The 22,575-nt window shown below is 36.6% G+C and overlaps 3 protein-coding genes across 3 annotated transcripts in view; 2 read left to right on the top strand and 1 right to left on the bottom strand.

Moving 5' to 3' along the window:
- The first annotated feature begins 7,488 nt into the window (after window positions 1-7,488).
- The window catches only part of LOC136798441 (solute carrier family 12 member 6-like), a 67,008-nt gene continuing 51,921 nt past the window's right edge, over window positions 7,489-22,575 (top strand). The window contains exons 1-6 of the mRNA XM_067055051.1: window positions 7,489-7,749; window positions 8,059-8,117; window positions 8,279-8,389; window positions 8,548-8,694; window positions 9,053-9,107; window positions 9,459-9,589. Coding sequence (XP_066911152.1) covers window positions 7,605-7,749; window positions 8,059-8,117; window positions 8,279-8,389; window positions 8,548-8,694; window positions 9,053-9,107; window positions 9,459-9,589 — 648 coding nt within the window. The 5' untranslated portion in view covers window positions 7,489-7,604. The remainder of the gene's footprint in view (window positions 7,750-8,058; window positions 8,118-8,278; window positions 8,390-8,547; window positions 8,695-9,052; window positions 9,108-9,458; window positions 9,590-22,575) is intronic.
- LOC136798388 (potassium channel subfamily K member 9-like) lies at window positions 10,941-12,818 on the bottom strand. The gene is made up of 2 exons (XM_067054997.1): window positions 12,435-12,818; window positions 10,941-12,096 (listed from the first exon to the last, which is right to left on the bottom strand). The coding sequence occupies exons 1-2, from the start codon at window positions 12,703-12,705 to the stop codon at window positions 11,414-11,416; spliced, it is 954 nt and encodes a 317-aa protein (XP_066911098.1). The 5' UTR covers window positions 12,706-12,818; the 3' UTR covers window positions 10,941-11,413.
- Window positions 15,091-22,134, top strand: LOC136798440 (uncharacterized). The gene is made up of 2 exons (XM_067055050.1): window positions 15,091-15,431; window positions 15,731-22,134. Exon 2 carries the CDS (start codon window positions 15,826-15,828, stop codon window positions 21,883-21,885), a length of 6,060 nt encoding a protein of 2,019 aa, XP_066911151.1. The 5' UTR covers window positions 15,091-15,431; window positions 15,731-15,825; the 3' UTR covers window positions 21,886-22,134.

Here is a 22,575-nt window from a genome sequence, read left to right as displayed (position 1 = left end):
GAACTATTAGTAACGAAAGAGGTACCTCGAGAGTGAAAGTGATGAATAGTAACAAGAAGTGAAAAATGCCATAAAGCTTGACCTGTTTAGACTAACATCTGAACACCCATATGATAATAGAATAAGTGATGAGAATTAAGTCTTTGTTGAACCTATCGGCTGATCTTATTATTTTAGACCTTCGAGCCACGACACACGTTATCGCTTTGTGACCCTTTCATCATACAAAAGGTTGGACATATCCGACATGAGGTATATAGGAACAAAACCTTCCTGTTATCCACAAATTTTGCTTTGCTTCGTTTTTTTAATTTGAGATTGACTTGGATGTATTAAGCGGTTATAATCGCACGATGAGTTATTTTTTCTTCTTTGGCGCGCCTTCAAAGAGAGCAATTAATCATCGTTAATTACATCCTCTAGAAAGCAATTAATCGCAAATCACACTTTTTAATGACGCGCCAATGTTTACAAAATTGATTTTAATGTTTTTTCTTACATTTTTTTATCGAGCGTTTTAATATTGCATTCGAAATTTATCATGTGAGAAAGAAAATCTTTAAGCAAACAATAAAAGAAAAACATAAAAAGAAGAAAAAAATGTAAAACTTTCAGTGCATGTAATTTACTTTCCTGACGGGGAAAAAGTAGTGAAAGTCATTGTCTGATTAGCTCGTAATCACATAATAACTCTTACAATTCGAAGATTGCACTCGTTTTTTTTTGTTTCGAATTTTCCTCGTCCTTTCGGACTTGCAAAATTAATAACAAAAAAGTCACTCGTGCAATTATTCTCGAATTCCACTCGTTATCATGTGATTACATATACTAATTACCGAATTTTTGGCCAAAAAAGGGCTATTTTTTAATTCCTGATTTCTATAATCAGTCAAGGATAGAAAAAAAAACCCTTTTTTCTGAAGTTTCACATCGCGTTGCATTAGATTCTGTCCTGTTACTTGTCACCGCCAAGCTAGACGGTGTTATCGTCCGTTATAGTGATAGTAAAGGCGGGAAAATATGGTGGCATGGCGCTATGGTAATAGGGAAAAAAATCGGTGGGAGAGTTTATTGAATTATTCGAATTTAATTAACGGGGGGGGGGGGGTCTTAATAAGAGGGGGGGTGGATTTTTTTCTCTTAACAATAAGTGGGGGGGGGCGTCTATTTGGGAGACAAGAGTAGTTTACGCCAATCCAGTCGGTTTCAAGCAGCAACCATTATCTATGATTTTATATCAAATATACACATTTGTCGAAAAGACTGTTAAAATGCGTCACCTGTTAGCTCGCAGCATTGGTCTAAATATATTTTTCCCGAGTATACCTAATTTCTCCCCGTTTTGAATTACTTCCCAAACTCGTAAGAACGAAAAAAAAAACGCTGTAACACCAGTCTATTGTCGAATGGCTCATCTCCAGTTTGGACATGTTTTATGCCTTCAAAATTGCCATCTATTCTAAAATTTACATAATACAGTTTGCTTAATGAAAAATTAGCCCAAATAAAACATTGCCAACAATCACATTTTTCTGACCATTCGTGCAAACAAAAATTCATCCAATTAAAGTTAATTTTTCTGAAATATGAAGCTGCGTTCTGTCTTTTTGTCTGGTGTATTTTAACAAGCAAAGCTAAATTTGGGTTCAATATCTGAATGAACAAATGTTTTCATCATGTTAACATTTTACGAATTAATCCTCAGCTAATGTTTGTTAAGAAATTAGTTTGTTTACTTACACAGTGATTTAAATCAACGTTTTTATTTTTCTTCGGTCGCCTGCAAAAGTAATACTAATAGTAATCACTGACCGCGTGTGTCGGACTATTTCTCATCTTTGCTCTTTTTGACCCTTACAGTGCAATTTGGGAAGCCTAAAAATGTTGCCATAAGGGCTGCAGCTATATGGTAGGTCGATTACCAGACGAGTGTCCCAATCCCTGGGTCAGAACCACAAATAGCTGGTGCTAAAGAGAGTGTCCCATTTTGATTTCAGAGCTATTAGTGCTGATATTCTTCGCATGAAATTTACCAAAGATATCAAAGCCATTTAATAGTTTGATTTTCTGTACACTCATCTACATCATGGCTTTTTTGTTTATCAGTAGCGCGCCAGCTTGACTGAAAGCCTGGGATGAGAAAAATCTATTTGGGAGACAAGAGTATTCTATTCAAACTCGTGCCCAGTCCATAAGCTTGCTCTTCATGCATGATTTTGATAGCGCTCACGAGATGTTGTGCAACGCCAACGTTCGTCAGTATTAAAAGAAGAAAGTGATACTAGTGGCTCTGGAGTAATTGTATTACCACCTATTGTATGTATCAAGAATGTGTCGCTGTGTCGCGCAACTCGGCTTGGCGTAACTTTGCCCGCGAAAATGACACCTCGGGAAAACCTCGGGGAAAACTGTACAGTCCCACGAATAGTAAACTTTGATAATCAAAAATGCTCATCAATAATTCAAACATTCTTGAATAAATGAGGAGCTCTTGAGAAACCTAAACAAAGAAAAAGAGAGAAAAATTATCAATATTAAAAAAAAGAGAAGTGAAGAATGTAAAACTTTTTTTTCAAAATGGCAACATGCGTTGAAAAAGGGGACGGAGAAATGAACATTTTACTATTTTTTACTTTTCTATCAAGCCATTATTAGTGCACGACGGTCACTTTGTCAGCTTTCTTCTGAAACAATTATTTTGTTCCCATCAAGCCAAGAGTTCTTACTACTTCCGTTCCCGCGTTTTGTAAGTGATCGTTTAAGCGATGATGTTTAGACAATATTTCTGGCGGGAAATTTGGCCTCTATAATTTTTTTTGGTGTTGTCATTTCGACTCAGACATTTTAGTTTGTTGCCTGACCAGCTGACGAATGTCAGATTTTCAATTTTTGCTTGTGAACTGGTGAATGTGTAGATCCAGACTCCTTTCTTCAAAATCCAGCTCATATACTAATCCACACATACATACATCTGCAACAAATCCAGATACATCTGCAACATTGTTAACTTAAAAATCAAGATTTATTTGAGCACAACAGCAGCTGGTCAATTTTTCATTTTATTTTATTTCTGCTCGGGGGAAGCTTGTTGTGTCCAGACGATCTCAATCGAATGGAAGCGACGATCGAACCAGTCGAACCAAATCGAACGCAATCGAACGATTGAAATTCGATTGTCGAACGCAATCGAATCGCAATTTCGAATAATATTACCGCAATTTTCAGATTCAATTGATATTCAATTGCGTTCGATTGACGTTCAATTGCGTTCGATTGAGATCCTCTGGAGTAGATTGTCTATTTTTTGCTGCCATCTTTATTTTGACAGTTAGAAAGCAGTATGTATGGTTCGATCAACACTATGCTTCCGAACTAGGCGACGTTTCCCGACAACAACAACAATCAACAACAACAATCGAACCAGTCGAACAACAATCGAACCAATCGAATATTACCCAGAATTTTGACGTTCGATTGAGATTCGATTACGTTTGACAATCCAGACCCCCGCGCTCGATAGGATCGATCATCGGAACGGCTCGATGACGGATCGATATGTGATCGATGGATTACTTATCGATCCGGATAGGAGATCGATGGAAGATTCAGCCATTAAAAAGTCTTGAGTATCGATCCTTCGTTGATCCATTATCGAGCTAGTATTTCAATCGAGTATATCGATTCGTCATCGATCGTTAATCGATTCGTCATCGATCGTTAATCGATTCGTCATCGATTGTTAGTCGATTCGTCATCGATTAATAATCGATTACGAATCGATATACTCGATAGAGTCGATAGGGTCGATAAGATCGATAAAAGATCGATGATAGATCGATGATAGATCGATAACTAATCATAAGCTTAAAAAAATCTTGAGTATCGATCCTCTATCGATCTCTTATCCGGATCGATAAGTAATCCATCGATCACATATCGATCCGTCATCGAGCCGTTCCGATGATCGATCCTATCGAGCGCGGGGGTCTGGGACAATCAAATTTCAATCGGTCGATTGAGCTCGATGCGATTTGGTTCGACTGGTTTGATCGTCGATTCCGTTCGATTGAGATCGTCTGGCTGTGTGAGGAAAAGCAATTTGCTGAGTCGTATTATTTTTTATAACTTGTTTGAAGCCAGTATGGATTCCATGAAATCTCGCGCCGAAGATATTTTTCCGTGCAGCAAGCCTCACGCCAAGCAAAATTTCTTTTGTACCAACATTCAATTTTTCAAATAAGGGTGCGAGACGGGAAAAGAGGCGCATGCGCCAACGTAATTAATAAATTGACGCGAGCGCAAGCTAGCGAAAGCAAATTTAGCCAAATGGAAGCTAAAAATCAACTGAAAATCAAACAATCTTTGTAAGTACCCTTACGCCAATGCGCCAAAAACGTTTCAGTTGAACGCCGAAGAACTTCGGCGTTAGTTACACGAAATCCATACTGGGTTTGAAGATGAATATAGGAAAACCTTGTAATCACAAGATGGGTAGTAAAGGTAGAATTGTATTGCCCAGCATCATGATGGTGGTGGGCTGGTGTAGCGACTCCAGAAGTCAAGCAACTTCTGTTGATGTCAAACCAAATGTTACATTTTTCCGTGAACTTTGAATCCTTCGAACTTTTTTTCTATGTATGCCAAAGCGTTCCAATTTCTACTTAAAGAAAGCCCGTGATCTTAGCTTTCCAGCCGTATATATATAACACTATGGACTCCCTAGACGGCAAATTGGTAAAATGCCAAACGTTTTTTGCAACATTTTCAAAATTGTTTCAGACGGGAGAAAAAAAAAGTTGATGAACAAATGTTTCTGGAAATGGAGGAAAATGTAGTTGAAGGCTGAAACTTTGTATGTTTATCAGAAAAAGGGTGAGGAATTCAAAAATCACATTCAATTTTAGTTCTTTCATTTTCATGTATATAGTTTTTTTCACTTTTTTTCTTCTTTAGTACCGTCAACTGCTCCAACTTAGGACTATCTTACGCAACATGGGACGGCCATTCCACCACCATTTCACCGAACCTCCAAAGTCATTTAATTTGAGTTCAATGAACCGCGTATTAAAAAATACACGATTTCTCTTTCGCACCAAGTAGGCTTTTAAATCGAAATATGAAAAAAATCTGTAGTGGAAAACACACGCGAATGTGAGCGTTTGACGTCACTCGCGCGATAAGTTACACACTCGCTATTTTTTAATTTCAACGGGCGGTAGGCGGTTAGGCGGCGGGCGTTCTCTAATTCTCCATTTGGCATCCGGTCATTTTGAATGAAAAAAAAAGTTAAAAAGGGCGCGCTATCAGTGAAAGTTATCGTGACATGTTATGACAGAAAGCATGATTGATAAACTTGGTGGAGTTATCAAAACAAATTTGTTGTCAAAGAGATTTAACAGTAACTGAAAATACAGGCCAGATATCAACAAGTTCCATGTTGCGTACACTTTTCCCTAGTTGGAGCAGTTGACGGTATGGAAATGTCCCAAAAAAAGTTTTTATTTCTGCCAAAATGGATTTTCTTTTCATTTTGGATTTTCTCCTTTCAGAAAAACTTATTCTTTACTTATAACTTTTTCCTCCATTTCCAGAGGTCCCTTGAAAATGGGTCCTACCACCTTTTTTGACTCATTTCAACCTTCCAAGCAAAAACAAAAATAAAACAATGCAATGTCTTCTTTTTTCAAAAAAAGATATATCTTTCGCTATTTTCATAAATATACTAAATATTTTACAAATAACTGGGAAATATCTTTTTTTTCTTTTCAAATTTTTCTAAGCTATTTTCCCAACCTTTTATTTGACATTTTTAGTCAAATTTTTGACACTAAAATTTGAATATCTTTACAACCACTTATCCTCTGGAGGCCTTTGAACCCTCATTCTCTTTCTTTTTCAAAGCTCTACAAGATAGGATAGGTTTTGAAAAAAAAATTAAAAATTGAAAAATCTTCTGGAGTTGCTGCAATCTCCCTCGAAATATATTGAGATTTTAGTGTACTTTAACGTTTTTCAGAATTTAAAGTTCAGGCGAGAATTACTATTTTAGCACTTCCACTTTCTTCCATTGAATATTTCAATTTTATAGGGGTTTGGTGGCTTCTAGGCTATATTCCAAGCCTCATTTGAGCAAATTTGAGCTTTTAAATCCTGAGATCCTAAGGTCCTAAGTCTTAAGTCTCATGTTAAAACTCAGAGTTAAAACTCTACTTTCCAACTGTAGTTTAAGGCGCTTAAAAATCGATTGTGGTGTTCAAAATTACAGCGGGAACTCCCCTTTGTCTCAAATATTTAGTGGACGATTGTAGCTAGTGGGATGAGTAGCTAATGTTGAATTCCAGCATTTACCAGAATAGCTAGGTACTCACCATTTTCCCTTTTTGTGGCGCATACCATCGTTAATTGCATTGATTTCAAAACTAGATTCAATTGCCAATTTTCTTGCAAAAAAAGACGACCAGGACAGGATAGTTGAAAAATGGGTTTCAGAAAATTAGGAAGAGACTCTTTCCAATCTTATGCTGGTTTATTCTGGAAAAAATAGTAGCTGAAAGATCCCATAAAAGTAAGTGGAATCGTTCATGCAATAAGAAGACAGTATAAATGAATTCCCATACACATAACCCGATTGGTTAATTTCAGAGCGGCTTCAAGAAAGTCATAATGGCAGATAAATTAAAAAGTTTCAAAAATGTGTGAAGTTTGTCAATGTTGATGGCTTTTTGATTCTGTAAAGAAAAAAAGAAAACAGTTATAAATAGTTTTTCCTAACCAAGGATTTGAAGAGGTCCATCTACACTTTATAATGTTTTACCTTAAAGGGAAGAAATTTCTTTCTGCTGAATTTAAATTTATAGGTCATTCGCCAAAATAAGTAAACTTGCCAAATTTAATTTTCTTTCAATTTAGTCTTTATTTTTCCCAAAAACCCTTTTCCCCTTCTTTTTTCAGCTAAAATATTGAGCAAAAATGGGTCGCTCGCCAAAATTAATTCTTGCCAAATTTTATTTTATTTTATTTTATTAAATTGCCAAAACAAATTCTGACAAATTGCACCAAAATTGGTGAATGGTCTCTCATTCGTCAAATTTTTTTCTCGTCAAGATTTGTTTAAGAGCTCTATTTGTCAAAATATGCGCACTACTCTTGTTTTGAATATTGAATTTCTCTGGATACATTGCATGCGCACTAGGGTTTTAGTGAAACAATAGAGAGTTTCGAAACCTAAGCCAGCTGTGTTTTAAACATTCTTTTATTTGAAATCTCTATTGATATACTTCTTTTGTTAAAAACTTCTATTAAACGCTATTATGTTTAATTCAATTATTAAAAGCAAATTCCCGGTGGGGGCCACTAGTGGCCGCATATAGCAGTGCCTATAGACCAAGAGTAAGGCCTAAAAGCCTGGAGCTGTATATTATGTAGACTAGAAATTTTCAACACTGATGCAAAAATGTGAAGTAGCTCAATCAATTGAATTATAGATACCCAGAAATTGCCACAAAACTGTGGACCAGGGCGGGCTGAAATTTTGTTATTGTAATTATCGATGAAAAACATTTTCTTGATCGAGCACTCAATATTAAGAACAATTAAATCAAGTTATGAACAATGGCATCAGTTCCAGTTCATCCAGATTCACCATCACCAAACCATTTCAAAAGTCACAAGATTCTGGCACTAAAGAGGATGTCAAATTAGAGCTTTTAGAAAATCAAAATACTGGCTCCTTGGATCAGATTGATCTCGGTAAGATTGAGTAATTGATTTTTTCTCTGTATATAGCACAAAATAGATTTAGAGAGAGATTACTTTCTCTTATAGTTTTGAATTTATGCAAAATTCTTGGAAATTATTTTGGAGTGAAAGCACTATAAACCCTATAATTTTGGTGAAAATTGTCTTTCACAGAGTCTTTTTAAACAGCTAAAATTATAGCAAAATTTAAATCCTTATAGAATATAAACTCCTAAAACAAAAAGTTATTAAAAATTTAGTCAAATTAAATAAAATTGCTGAATGGTATTAAAAATTGAATTTCTTTGTCTATACAAACAGGTTTTGACAAGAATGCAAGTCCAACTGGTGACGACCAACATGTCTTGGCCCTCTATTCGGTATGTTTGAAACTAAGAACTCAAATATTTACATTTATAAAAACGTATTGAAACTGAGATGTCATTTACTCAGTGTGCCAAATAAAAACAATTTAGACTTCTGTTCTATTGTTCAATCACTTGATTTTTCTTCCATTTTCAATCTATCATGCTATTTATAGGAGGACATACATCTCAAAGGAGGGAGATTTCAAAGTTTTTTACAAAATGTCACTGCATATACTGCAACAATTCCTCCAGCTAATGACTCAGAAGCACAACCAAAGCAAGAGGTAAAGTAAAGTTCAGAAACTCACGTTTATTAATATTTTTTTATCGAAATTCAATTCATTTAGAAATTTCATAAATGATACCCATTGCGTTTTACTTTTAATCGACAGATTCAGGACTGATTCGCTTTTTATTTAACCTATCATTTTTCTTTTATCAGGTAGCAAAACTTGGAACCTTGGTTGGCGTGTATTTACCCTGTATTCAAAACATCCTTGGTGTTATTCTTTTCATTCGATTATCATGGATAGTTGGAACAGCTGGAGTGTTGCAAAGCTTTTCCATTGTGCTCATTTGCTGTTGTTGTGTAAGAAAAAAAACATTAAAAGAAACGTTATTTGGGAATTTGTATGGGATTTTTAAGGGTTTTTTGAGGGGAATTTTAGGGTTTTTACGACAAACAATATATATACTGTAAATTTAGTCCCTTGCTCGATATTGCCAGTGGTACACAAGTAACATCCTGTTTTTTGATTCAGTTCTCTTCTTCACAAACAAGTACATACCTGAGTTTCGCTTTTCTTGACGAGAGTTTTGTTTGATATTATGTTGTTCGAAAGGAGTGAGAAAGGACAAGATTATATTTTCATTGGATGGATTCTAAATTCATTTTAAAACATATGATAACCTTCGATATTCATATTAATGTTTTATTTTCACTTTAGACAATGTTAACGGCCATTTCCATGAGTGCCATTGCCACTAACGGTGTCGTTCCAGGTAATCGATGTCTATTGTTTTTCTAATACTGCGCATAATTTTAGATGATAAACTAAGTACCAGATTCTGATTTCCTTTTTTTTCTGTTTTTATGCCTTTTAAGTCCACCCCTTATGATAACACTGCTAAGACTTATAAACGCCAACCAGCTTGCCTGGTTAGGCCAAGATTATAAGTTTATATGATTACATTAGTTCTGACCTTCATATATTTTGAAATCAACAAATTACTAAAAATTTGCTCCATCTATTATCATGTTTTGATTTCGACAAGTGAATTTTGACTTTGAAATAAAAATTTTAAGTTCATCAGTTGCTCAAATTAAAGTATGACATTCATCGATTTTTTAAGCTGGTGGATCGTATTTCATGATATCAAGAAGTCTGGGACCTGAGTTTGGTGGTGCTGTTGGTGTATTGTTTTATCTTGGTACTTCATTTGCATCTGCTATGTACATACTGGGTGCAGTGGAAATCTTGCTTGTAAGTCCTTATTCCTTTCCATATCTTTTTAAATATTTTTAAATTATTTACTTCGTTATAATAAGTTCCATTTGGCTGACTAGGCAACAAATCACTCGTTACCCGAGTGAGGAGGAGTATAAACTTCAGTTTCCTAGGCCTTTAACGGGAAATGTAGCCCTGAGCAAGTTAACCAGGGAGTACATTCAACGTCTTTCAATACTATCGTTTGTAATAGTTGTGACCATCAAGTTTTGTTCTTCTCGGCTTTAAATGTGTTGGAGTTGTCAATTATTTGCGTTTGTTTGGGCATTCTGTTTTGATCGAGACAAAATTACTGACGAAGCTTGCCGTGAGCGAGTAGCTAATGAGAAATAAAAGCATATGACCCGCCGCCATTGCCACAATCGACCATCCGCTATTTGAAAAAATATTCAATAATGTAGGTGACGCCACTAAAACCGATGGTGGAAAGTGCAATAAGACTCGTTAAGAGTCGTCCCTAACCTAAAGAATAAAAACATCGTCTTTGCAGGCCTTTTAGAACTACCAGAACCTTAGATTTTATTGACGTTTGAGAATGTAACACAAGAAAAGACAAGTCTCTATTTTTAAGGAAATACCTCCCTCTGGTGATCTGATCTGTCTGGATAGGGAATAGAACTCTCGAGATTTAATAGTGATATGAAATACAATGATATCTGTATTCTCCTTAAAAATCAATTTTATAATTTTTCGCACGTAAAAATAGTTTTTCGTAAATATTATGCTAAACGAAGGCTGGTAACGCAAGATTGAGACTATAAAATGCTTACCTATAGGTGAAGATCACTGAAAGGGCAAATTCTTCCCATTTATTGTACCTATAACTATTCAGTACACACGCAGTTCCCAGTTGTCAATCAGGCAATGTTTCTGAGCACATTTTTTGATGATGTTTTTCAGAACTTCCTTGTCGCTGATATTGTTGGTACAGTTTTCTTTCAAAATGGTGACTTCATTGCATAGGTCCATATACATTTCTGGAGGAATTTCCACAGATATCTGTAAAGCCCGAAGGGCTAGATAGGCAACTTTAAGCTTCCTCCAGCAAAAAAAAGTGAAGCAAAAATTTGACTTTTTAAATTTCGGGCCGATGGATAGGATCTAGCATTTTAATTGTTTTCGGAGCGCAAGATCAAAAAAAGTAGGCGGCAAACGCTATTTCACATCTCTCAAACCGGTGAAATTGCATATTTTAGTCACGTGACTTTGGTAGGAAATCCTTCCAAACCTAAGCTTCACTTTTCGATAAAAGCCGCAAATCTAGCCCTTCGGGCTTTACAGATCTGTGGGAATTTCCTCTATACTTTCTTGTCGCTGATATTATTGTTAGTACAGTTTTCTTTCAAAATGGTGACTACAATTGCATATATATGTACATATAGGTCCATACATTTCTGGAGAATTTTTTTTTATACTTAGTCTAGTCTAGACTAGACTAGTAAAATAATAACATATACCAAAGTTAATGATGAGAAGCAAGATTGTAAAGTAGATAATCAGTTTTTTGAGATTTTGTTTCCCTTTTTGTCTTCTTGCTTGAGCTTTACCAGTGCTTGTTCGATAATATCGGTATCTTTAATAAATCCATGTGTTTTTTGTTTATGGAATTGAAAAGTCATAATTTTGACTCTTTACCCTCTGTTTAAATTGTTAAGTTGACCTTTCCAATACAAGATGGAGACTTTTCGATTTTAGGTTAATTTGCAATGTAAAATTTTATAATGAATTATGATGGAAAATACTTCAAAATATAAATTTCACATCGATATGAAATCTTCCTTGTAAAGAAACCACTCAGTTTCACTCTTGATCCATACCGATGTTATTGAGGCTGTAGTCTGCTTCAGTTGTTGTGGTTCTCAAAAAGTCTTCAGATCTTCCATGGTTTTTCAAAACTTTTATAAAATCCTCAGGTTTCATTTGAACCATATTCTCGCAAAAAACTTTCATGGTTTTGCCACGCGAATCTACCAATTTTACAATTTTGAATTTCTTGTAAGAGCTGTCTGTTCCTAGTGTGACACAACTACTGATTATGGAGGCGAGCAGCGAGAAACTGATGTAAAATAACATGTAAAGGACGAGATCGGAAATCGTCCTCTCTAGTGGAGTATAATCAAGATATTCTCTGAAGTTATATTTAATGTCTCCGAAACCGATGGTTGAGATTGATATAAAAGTGAAATAAAACGAATTGAAGAATGATAAATGTTTCAAGCCAGTTTTCTTATAAAACAATGCCAGGAGAAGAATGAATTTGATGGCTAGAACGACCTGAATGATGATGACTTTCGGCTTGAATTTCACAATTTCGTCGCGTTTCAATACTTTTGATTCGAAAAAGATGATGAGATATTTGATGATAGCTGTGATAAATCTTCCACAAAATACCACTGATCCCGTTGCGATTGGAATACCAACGATAGCATAAACAATTGTCAGGACTTTTCCAAGCTCAGATTTAGGAACATCATACCCATAGCCTAAAAGACAATTTTAGGCACGCGAGTTAAAGGAAGAATAGAGAGGTAAATCAAAAGACATAAATAAATAAATGTACTGCGTGGTGGTCAAACCTATTTACTTAGTGTTGTAGTTCCTCGTCAGTTTGTCTAAAAATCAGAGTCTGAGAAAAATAAGATATTTCACTCGAGTTAGAAATTTTGAGATTTTCACTTTTTCTTTCTTATGTAAATAGGACAACCCTTAAATTAAAAAAAAAATCATAAAATATTAAGTTGGAAAAGCGAAAAATCTCAGCTTTGTAAAACACTAATTTTAAAATCGGGCCTTTTTCCTCGATTGCAGTTATATACCTTACCCACTGTAAAAAGGATTGAGAAAGTAAATTGAGTCCATTTCTGAAATAACAATTCGTTTAATTGACAATTTGCAGTTGAGTTGCTATGAACTTCAATACAATTCTCCTTGTCCTTGCACTGTTGGATGATCTCCTTTATTCCATCTACTTCTGTTGTGTTGAAGCTGGTCTGATTGAGTTTTATAATTTGTCCACACAGTTCCAAACACCGTTTTCCATACTGGGGAGGCTCTGCGACTTTGAAATAACACTCCTCGACATAAAAGAACATTAACGCACCAAGAATCGAGTTAATCACTGTTACAAAAGATGCAATAAAGAATCGTTTGAAATTGCACTTGATTCCTTTGGTTATGTCTAATTTAGTTTTTTTGATATTTTCAATTTCCATAATTCCAGTTGTAATGCACCAGTTTTGAATTAATAGAGAACTAAAGATTCTTCTTTATCCAACTCCAGTGCCGCGCAAGCTCAAGATTTGAAAAATTCTTTAGCTAATTCTGCTTTGTCAGCATAAAAGACATTTCTGCTTTCCTTATCATAAAAAGGAAACTTTGAATGCACTCAAATTTCTTAAATCATAATATAGGCAAACTACGTTTTATCATTGACTGTCAAGTCTCCAAAAGGAGTTTGATTTCTTCTTATTTTGAAGTAGTTTTCCCGTTAATTTTCACAGTTTAGTTTATAAATAACAAGAACATCCTCTCTATTTTTTAATCAATTTCCCTACATCGAAACCAGCAGTCTGTAGTTAAAGTTATAATGTTTTCTGTACTCCATAAAATCTTTTGTGATGTTTTGCAGGAACTCCTACCTGGATTGAGAAAATTAAAAAGAAAATAAGGAAAAGCTTTAGCCTTTGAGAAACTGTTAGATATAGTAACGTCCGAAATTCATTTTTAATTTACTATATCTTGCTTGGAGTTATTCATCAACCATCATTTGTTTTAAATTCACAAAGATTTTTTTTGGTATACCTACTTACTATCTACACGATAATACCGAGATTATGCGTTAGAGTTTGTTATTCTAATTTGTTAGAACTCCAGCTTAATGTAACAACGTTTCCACAATATTGTTGATTCTTTTTAATACTCGGTGATGGGATCAACTCCGTGTTTGGAATAGGGTATACCAAGTTTCTTGGGTATATTCAAAGCCCTGTCAAAATCTAGCTTCTGTTATTGCTCAAATATGGAAGTACGACTATTTCCGCAAAGAAAAGCCATCTATCAGTCTTCACACAAAGAAAAAGTTTTTTACCTGACCTAGTTTGTTATTCAGGATTTGGCTTTTGTAATTTTTGACTTTCACGCCGAACCCAGGTCTGTGTTTTACAAATTTTCTGCTGTCATTTCATTCATTTTTATAGAAAAAGTTTTTATCCTTCTACTTCTTCTGTTTGAAAGTTCCCATAAAGTTTTCAGATCCTCCATGGCTTTTCAAAGCTCTAATAAAATCCTCAGGTTTCATTTGAACCATATTCTCGCACAGAATATCCACGGTTTTGCCACGCGAATTCACCATTCTGATAATGTTGAATTTCTTGTAAGAGCTGTCTGTTTCTAGTGTCACACAACTACTGATTATAGAGGCGAGCAACGAGAAACTGATGTAAAATAACACGAACATGAAAAACCCGTAAATTGACAGGGTGAGTGCATCGGCTTTCACATATTCTTTCAAGTTGTACTCGATATCCCCGAAACCGATAGTTGAAAGTGATATAAAGACAAAATAAAAGGAATCAAAGAAGCTTTGATGTTTTAATAGGCCGATCTTATGATAAAACATAGACAGAAGTAGGATGAATTTGACTTTTTGCCTGAATTTCACAATTTTATCGCGTTTCAATACTCTCGATTCGAAAGAAATGATGAGATATTTGATGACAGCTGTGATAAATCTTCCACAAAATACAACTGATGCTGTTGTGATTGAAATGAAAATCATAGCGTATATAATCGTGAGTGACTTGCCGAGGGTCGATTTCGCAACGTCATACCCATACCCTTAAAAAGAAAATTAGTAGGGGGGAATTTGTAAAATCGCTCGATTTTTTTAGTCAAAGCACTTGTTATACATTTTTGGAAAGCTAAGGGGTAGGGGAATCAAAATAACTTGGGTGCCAATTTTTTTTCGGACACTTTGGTGTGATTTTCGGACGGTCTCAGGCAAAAATCATAGGGTGAAAAATTAATGAAAATTTTAGCTGGAGAAAACGGAGACCTGTTGTATATTTTTGGAAAGCTCTCAAAAAATTAAGATTAGTGATATATTGCGAGTATAAGTGATTTCAGTACCTAACTCGAGATATTGAGCTTCCGAAAGCGCAAAAACTGGACAAAACAGCTGTTTCTGGCTGAAAAACACTGAAAAACACTGTTTTTAAGGATTAATATGTCGAGTTAGGTAAAGAAATCACCTATACTCGCAATATATCACTAATCTTGATTTTTTGAGAGCTTTCCAAAAATATACAACAGGTCTCCGTTTTTTCAAGCTAAAATTTTCGTTAATTTTCCACCCTATGATTTTTGCCTGAGACCGTCGTATTTGTCCGAAAATCACACCAAAGTGTCCGAAAAAAAATTGGCACCCAAATTATTTTGATTCCCCTACCCCTTAGTGTAACGCGATCATTGATGAAAAAGTTATTTCGTTTGATTGTTTTTATTTAATTATCACATAAAAAATCGTGCAATAAAAAAATTATACTTTAGCTAATTACTTATAAATAGATTACGTCATTATTCAAAGTCTCTCGGGTATTTGAGAGACTCATAAATCCGATTCACTTTTTCTGATTTCCAATCCAAGTTTTTTTATCATTCTCTATGAGAGAGAAGTGCAAGGAAATGGGTTCGTATACAAAATTTCAACATCAATGAATTTTCAACTTCAACAAATTTCAACTTTCAATTTCATCAATTTTCAATTAAATTTCAACCAAATTTTCAAGCTCATTCAGGGATATTCATTTGGGCTAACTTGGTAAGATTTTATTTATTTATCATATTTATCAAAAACACTTTGTAAAAATTTATTTATAGACTTCAATGACACATGGTTTTATCAATATTTCTTTTTCTGTTGAATTCTCAGTGTGCTATTTTCTTGCGAGTTCATGTGTCATTTTTTCTTTGTGCGTCTCATTTTGCTCATTTTCTGTTTGTTCAATCACATTTTTCTCAGTTTTCATTTGCGTCATTTCAGTTTAAGTATTTTATAATTTCAATTTTCAAATTTTCAAATAGTCAATCCTTGTCATTATTTACTTTTCAATTCAATAGTTTGAACCTGTCAATCGTTACAAACGTCTCAAGTTTTATATCCCGCCACATTCAAACAAGTAGTCGATCATTCATCAAATTAATTCGTCGATTACATGTCAAGAAATCTTCGAAACGTTCCAAGGATCGACTATCAAATTCTCCACTCAACTGGGAAACGTGTAATCAAACCAAATCAAACGTCAATACGAACCACCAACAGGACAGTTAATATGTCCGTCGAAATAATCAATTCAACGAAAATCGCCATTCAAGAGGTCACCGATGTCATTGAGGAGAATCCCACCTCCACGTTGACCGACATAGATGAATCTATTCAACAACTGATGGGGCTACGTTTGCTCCTCAGAGAAAACGAGAACGCAATCCATGCCGAAAACCCAGAACACGAGCTTCTCGTCTCGACAAAAGCATCTCTTCAATCAATCAGAGATTATGTACGTAAAATCAAAGACTCCAGAGCAAAACTCAGACAAATCGTGGACACAAAGATTCAACAACAAAACGATGGTAAGAAAGACGCTCTACTCTTCTCCATCAAGGACACTACACGAACAGTCAACGACCTTATCAAAGAATTCGAACAGAATACATCCAATCTCACCGATGAAGAGCTTATCCAGATCAAATCCAGTCTTGCCAGCAGAGATAACCAAATCGACAGAATTGCCAAGAAATATCAATCTATTCTGCTAGAAAAACCAGTTTCAACTCCTGAAACCTTATTGGAAATTAAAACATTAGGAGAGAGGTATGAACTATTAATTACAACAAAGTCAAATTTTGTCGAACACTTAACCTCTTCTCTTGGAGATCGTGATGTCTACAAACAAAAGCTCTTCTCAGCTGCCAAACTTAATATCGAAATTAGCAAATTTAGTGGCTACGATGACGTCATAGACATTTATACTTTCAAAGACAATTTCAGTAAGGTCCACGAGAAATCAACACCAAAACATTTGTTAGGAGATCTTCTAAAGAATAATTACCTACAAGAACCAGCTTTAGGTGTCGTCAAGATGCTCACCGACATTGACGAGATTTGGTCACGCCTTAAATCAACATATGGTGACGTTATGATACTACTCAACCAAAAACTCAACCGACTGGCCAATCTCGATCCTCTCTATCGGATGAAAGATCCTGAATCCACAGCCAACGCCCTCAACAAGATGGTCAATCTCCTCAAAGAGTTATCGACAACTGCAGAAACACACAAGATCGAGCAGTTCCTCTACTATGGAGGTGGTATCAACAAAATCTACTCGCTGATCGGAGATGCTAGATTATCTCGTTGGTTGACACAGATTTCAAACGAAACGTTATCCCCCAAAGCTGAATGGAAGAGACTCATCATTTTCCTTGAATCAGAGATGAAGATTCAGCAACAAAAGATGTTGATCAAAAAGCAAACCAACGAACCTCCAAAACAACCACCGAAACAACCACGTTCACATTATACTGATACAGAGGTGAGTGATCCTACTTCATCCCCTCCTGACCAATCGAAATGTTTTATTTGTGATTCGTCCGATCATATATTGACTTCTGGTCCACAGGGCACAAAATTGATTCAATACTTTGTGTGCAAAAAGTTCGTCGAAATGACACCTTCAAATCGTTTTGCAGAACTCAAACGTAAAAACCTTTGCTATCAGTGCTTATTTCCAGGAGCTCAAGCCACTACAGGAAAACATCGTGAAGGCAAATGTCAAAAGGTCTTCACATGTCAACATCCGAGCCACGAGAAGTACACAATGAAGAAGCACATTCTCGTTTGCAACGACCACAAGTCAGATCCCGGCAACCAAGAAGTACTGGAACAATTCAAATCGCGATGCATTGTCAAACGACCCAACATCCCAGAATTTTCAAAAACGATATCGAACTACTACACGTTTCAATCTTTTCCAATCCGTCCACAAAATGACGACTCAGCTTCAGGTATATATCAGCTTCAACAAATCATCATCAACTCAAAATCTTACCTGATCTTCTACGATTCTGGGTGCAGCGATTTTGTTGTACGTGACCACGCGATCGATCAATTGGAATCGAGAGCCCGACTTCAAGAAAAGGGACCTATCAAGCTTGGTGGTGTTGGCGACGTATCAACACTGTCATCCAAGGGCATCTACAGTATCGATCTACCAACCTTTGACGGCTCAAATGTGACACTCACCGGTGTCGCTCTCAAGAAGATCACTTCAACATTTCCAAATTACCCTCTCGATGGTCAAGTCAAAGATGATATCCATGATGCATTTCGTCGGAGTGGAGGGAATCCGTCAACTTTACCAAAGCTTCCATCATCTGTCGGAGGTGACGTCGACTTTATGATTGGCATACGATACCTACGATACCACCCCAAGGTGATCTTCCAAATGCCTTCAGGACTCACCATTTACAAATCATTGTTCAAAAATCCAGATGGCAGTCGTGGTATAATTGGAGGACCACACGAAATATTCTCAATGATCGAACAGCAATTCAAAGGAAGTGGTAAGAATACTTTCTTTTCAAATCAATTAACAATTTACAAGTCTGGTTTTAGTGTCAACCCAGACGTACCACTCCTTTGTGCAAAACCCAACAAAAACCAATTCGACGAAGCAGAGACAGCTGGTAGCATCATCAATTACCGATGTATGAAGTGTCGAGACTGCGAAAACTGCAAGACCAACGATTCCATAACAGCCATCAGTATTCGTGAAGAGATCGAACAAGATATCATCAACAAGTCAATCGAAGTCATACCAAACGAGAAGATCACTGTGGCGACTCTACCCTTCACACAAGATCCCAATATCAGACTACATCCAAATCGAATGAAGGCCAAGAAGGTGTACGACCAACAAGTCAAGAAGTTATCCTCTTACCCGAATGACAAACGTGACGTCATCGAATCTGAGGCTAAGCTCCAAAAACTTGGCCACGTCGACTTCATCAGGAACCTTCATCCCAACGTTCAAAACCAATTGGCACACAGCCCAATTCAAAACTTTATACCATGGAGGGCAGTTTGGAAAGCAAGCTCCGTCACAACACCTTGCCGAGTCGTTTTCGACGCATCACAACCAACAAACAGCGGCTACAGTCTTAACTCAATTCTCGCAAAGGGCACCAACGGTATGAATAAACTTGTCGAAATCCTCATTCGCTGGTACTGTCACAAAGTCGCATTTCATACTGACGTAACCAAAATGTACAACGCGATCAAACTCGATCAAAGCCAATGGTGCTACCAACGATACTTGTGGAACAACGATCTTCATCCCAACCAACCTCCGGAAGAAAAAGTTATCAAAACCTTGATTTATGGGGTTAAGTCGAGCGGCAACCAGGCAGAGCGAGCAATACGACAAACGTCAGCACTATCCAAAAACGAATTCCCTGAGATCGATCACATTGTCAACTTCGATCTCTATGTCGACGACTGTATCACTGGAGAAGACAATCTCAAAACCGCCATGGAAAGAGCCGACCAAATGGAAATCTCACTCGGTAGAGGTGGATTCCGATTAAAAGGCTTCACCTTCAGTGGCAGCGATCCTCCAGAATCACTCTCCAAAGATGGCAAATCAATCGGTGTAGGAGGAATGATTTGGTATCCTAAAGATGACGAAGTATCGATCGACGTATCCGAACTAAACTTCGCCAAGAAACGACGAGGAAAGAAACCAGATGAGAAAGTTGGTATCGTTCCATCCACCCTCACAAGGCGTCATTGCGTATCCAAGGTGCACGAGCTATTCGACATCACTGGGAAGATCACACCAATCACTGCGTCACTCAAGATTGATCTCCACAACATCGTACAACGTGGTTTGAAGTGGGACGATGCCATACCGGACAACCTTAGAGCCATATGGGAATCCAACTTCGAAATGATTCAAGAGATAAAATCAATTCGATACGCCAGAACCATCGTGCCTGATGATGCAGCCAACTTAATGATTGAGACCATCGACTTCGGTGATGCAACCAAAGAGATGGCAGCCGTTGCTATCTATGCCAGAATACTACGTTTAAACGGTGAATATTCGTGCCAACTCGTATTTGCTCGATCAAAGATTTTGTCATCATCAACTCAACCTCGAGCTGAACTCGAAGCAGCTGTCCTCAACACTCATACTTCCGAAGTCGTCAAACGTGCATTGAAGTCCAAACACAACGGATCAATCAAATTGACAGACAGCACCATCGTTCTACACTGGATCAGTAATGATGAAATCTCCCTCAAGCCATTCGTTCGAAATCGAATAATCGAAATCATTCGACACACAACTCGTGAAGATTGGCAACACATCGACACAAACAACATGCTCGCAGATATCGCAACTCGTAAAGGTGCAACAATAGACGATATCAGCAGCAAATCAACATGGATCAATGGGCACTCCTGGCTCAGGGGTGACAAATCAACCTTCCCAACCAAAACTGTAAGTCAAATTAATTTCAATTCTACTGACTTATGTGAAATCAAGAATGAGGCAATTCAAGGCAGTCGTGAAGTTTACTTGGCATCAATGAAGATTGTGTCCGAAGTTCGAGATCACTATTCATGCTCCAAATATCTGATTGACCCAAATAAGTTTCGTTTTCAAAAGGTCATCAGAATACTTGCTCAAGCCATTAAATTTCTACAACTACTTAGATCTTTAGTAGCTCTACGTAAACAATCATCTGCACCAACCTACGAATTCAAATCAAATGGACGACTGACTGACGATCAACTCAAGCAAGCCGAGACGTACTTCTGGCGCAAGGGTACTGAAGAGGTGAAACAGTTCGTCAGTAAAGAGAAGTACAAACGCATATCAACAGAGATTGACGGCATCCTAACGTATACTGGTCGTATCATGCCAACAGACGAAATCAACGTGATCACTCCGATGACGAAAGTGATGAAAGATCTACATCAAACGACCTTCTGCGTTCCAATCATCAGCAAACATTCACCCATCGCCTACGCCGTCCTGAGTGACGTTCACTGGCACAACAAAGTCGTCAAACATTCCGGCATCGAAGCTACGTTACGCTATGCATCCCAGAAGGCATTCATCATTGAAGGACGCGAAGTTGCAAAGAAGGTCAAAGCATCTTGCAAATTGTGTCGTTTCCTCGAAAAATCGAAAGTCAAAGTCAGCATGGGCAAAACACCAAGTTGTTGCAGAACGATTGCTCCTGCTTTCTATAACACACAATGTGACCTCGCTGGACCCTTCCAAGCCTATTCAAGCCACAACAAACGTAAAACTATCAAGATCTGGTTATCACTCTATTGCTGCATCTCTACATCAACATTGTCAATCAAAGTGATGGACGACTACAGTACTCCGTCGTTCCTCATGTCGTTCACTCGTTTCGCTTGCGACAATGGGTATCCAAAGACAATGTACGTTGATCGAGGAAGTCAAATCATCAAAGGCTTCCAAGACACCAAAATCAGTTTCAACGATCTACAACATCGTCTTCACGTCGACGTTTTGGTCGACTTCGAACTTTGTCCAGTTGGAGGTCACAATTACAATGGAAAGGTCGAGAGAAAGATTCGTGAGGTGAAATCATCAATCGAAAAGTCGTTTTCTGGGCATCGGTTATCAGTCATCCAATGGGAAACTATCTGCTCAGAAGTCGCTAATTCAATCAACGATTTGCCCCTCGCACTCAATGGTATTGTGTCCAATTTCGATACCATGGACCTTATCACGCCAAATCGATTGAAGTTAGGACGAAACAATGATCGTAGTCCGGCTGGTCCGTTAGAAGTTACGAAAAGCTTCTCCAAAATACTCGACTCAAACACTGCAATCTACAACGCTTGGTTTGATCAATGGCTCATCAACCATGTACCAAAGTTGATGCACCAACCAAAATGGTTCGTCCAAGATCGTGATATCGCCGTCGACGATATTGTTCTTTTCGCAAAGAATGATTCTGCTATTTCTTCCACTTACCAATACGGAATCGTCAAAGAAACGCATCACGGTAATGATAACAAAATTCGTAAAGTGACTGTTCTTTACAAAAATGCTAATGAGAAATCGTTTCGTGAAACAACACGTGCTGTCAGAGAACTGATAGTCATTCATCAAACAGATGAACATGATTTGGTGGATGATCTGAATAGTGTGTATTCAGCTACAAAATAACTTTTGCATCCTGGTTGGGCCAGTGTAACGCGATCATTGAATGAAAAAGTTATTTCGTTTGATTGTTTTTATTTAATTATCACATAAAAAATCGTGCAATAAAAAAATTATACTTTAGCTAATTACTTATAAATAGATTACGTCATTATTCAAAGTCTCTCGGGTATTTGAGAGACTCATAAATCCGATTCACTTTTTCTGATTTCCAATCCAAGTTTTTTTATCATTCTCTATGAGAGAGAAGTGCAAGGAAATGGGTTCGTATACAAAATTTCAACATCAATGAATTTTCAACTTCAACAAATTTCAACTTTCAATTTCATCAATTTTCAATTAAATTTCAACCAATTTTCAAGCTCATTCAGGGATATTCATTTGGGCTAACTTGGTAAGATTTTATTTATTTATCATATTTATCAAAAACACTTTGTAAAAATTTATTTATAGACTTCAATGACACATGGTTTTATCAATATTTCTTTTTCTGTTGAATTCTCAGTGTGCTATTTTCTTGCGAGTTCATGTGTCATTTTTTCTTTGTGCGTCTCATTTTGCTCATTTTCTGTTTGTTCAATCACATTTTTCTCAGTTTTCATTTGCGTCATTTCAGTTTAAGTATTTTATAATTTCAATTTTCAAATTTTCAAATAGTCAATCCTTGTCATTATTTACTTTTCAATTCAATAGTTT

Source organism: Clytia hemisphaerica, unplaced genomic scaffold (genome assembly GCF_902728285.1).
Source record: "Clytia hemisphaerica strain Z4C2 unplaced genomic scaffold, Clytia hemisphaerica genome assembly, whole genome shotgun sequence".
NCBI lineage: Eukaryota > Metazoa > Cnidaria > Hydrozoa > Leptothecata > Clytiidae > Clytia > Clytia hemisphaerica.
This window is presented reverse-complemented; position numbering and strand designations above follow the sequence as displayed.

Excerpts from the sequence above, each read along its gene's own strand:
- LOC136798388 (XM_067054997.1), bottom strand. The coding sequence starts at position 12,705 with ATGTTCTTTTATGTCGAGGAGTGTTATTTCAAAGTCGCAGAGCCTCCC. Across the intron at positions 12,097-12,434 it reads CTCAATCCTTTTTACAGTGG|GCTATGGGTATGATGTTCCT; the intron begins GTAAGGTATATA and ends ATTGTCTTTTAG.
- LOC136798440 (XM_067055050.1), top strand. The coding sequence starts at position 15,826 with ATGTCAAGAAATCTTCGAAACGTTCCAAGGATCGACTATCAAATTCTC.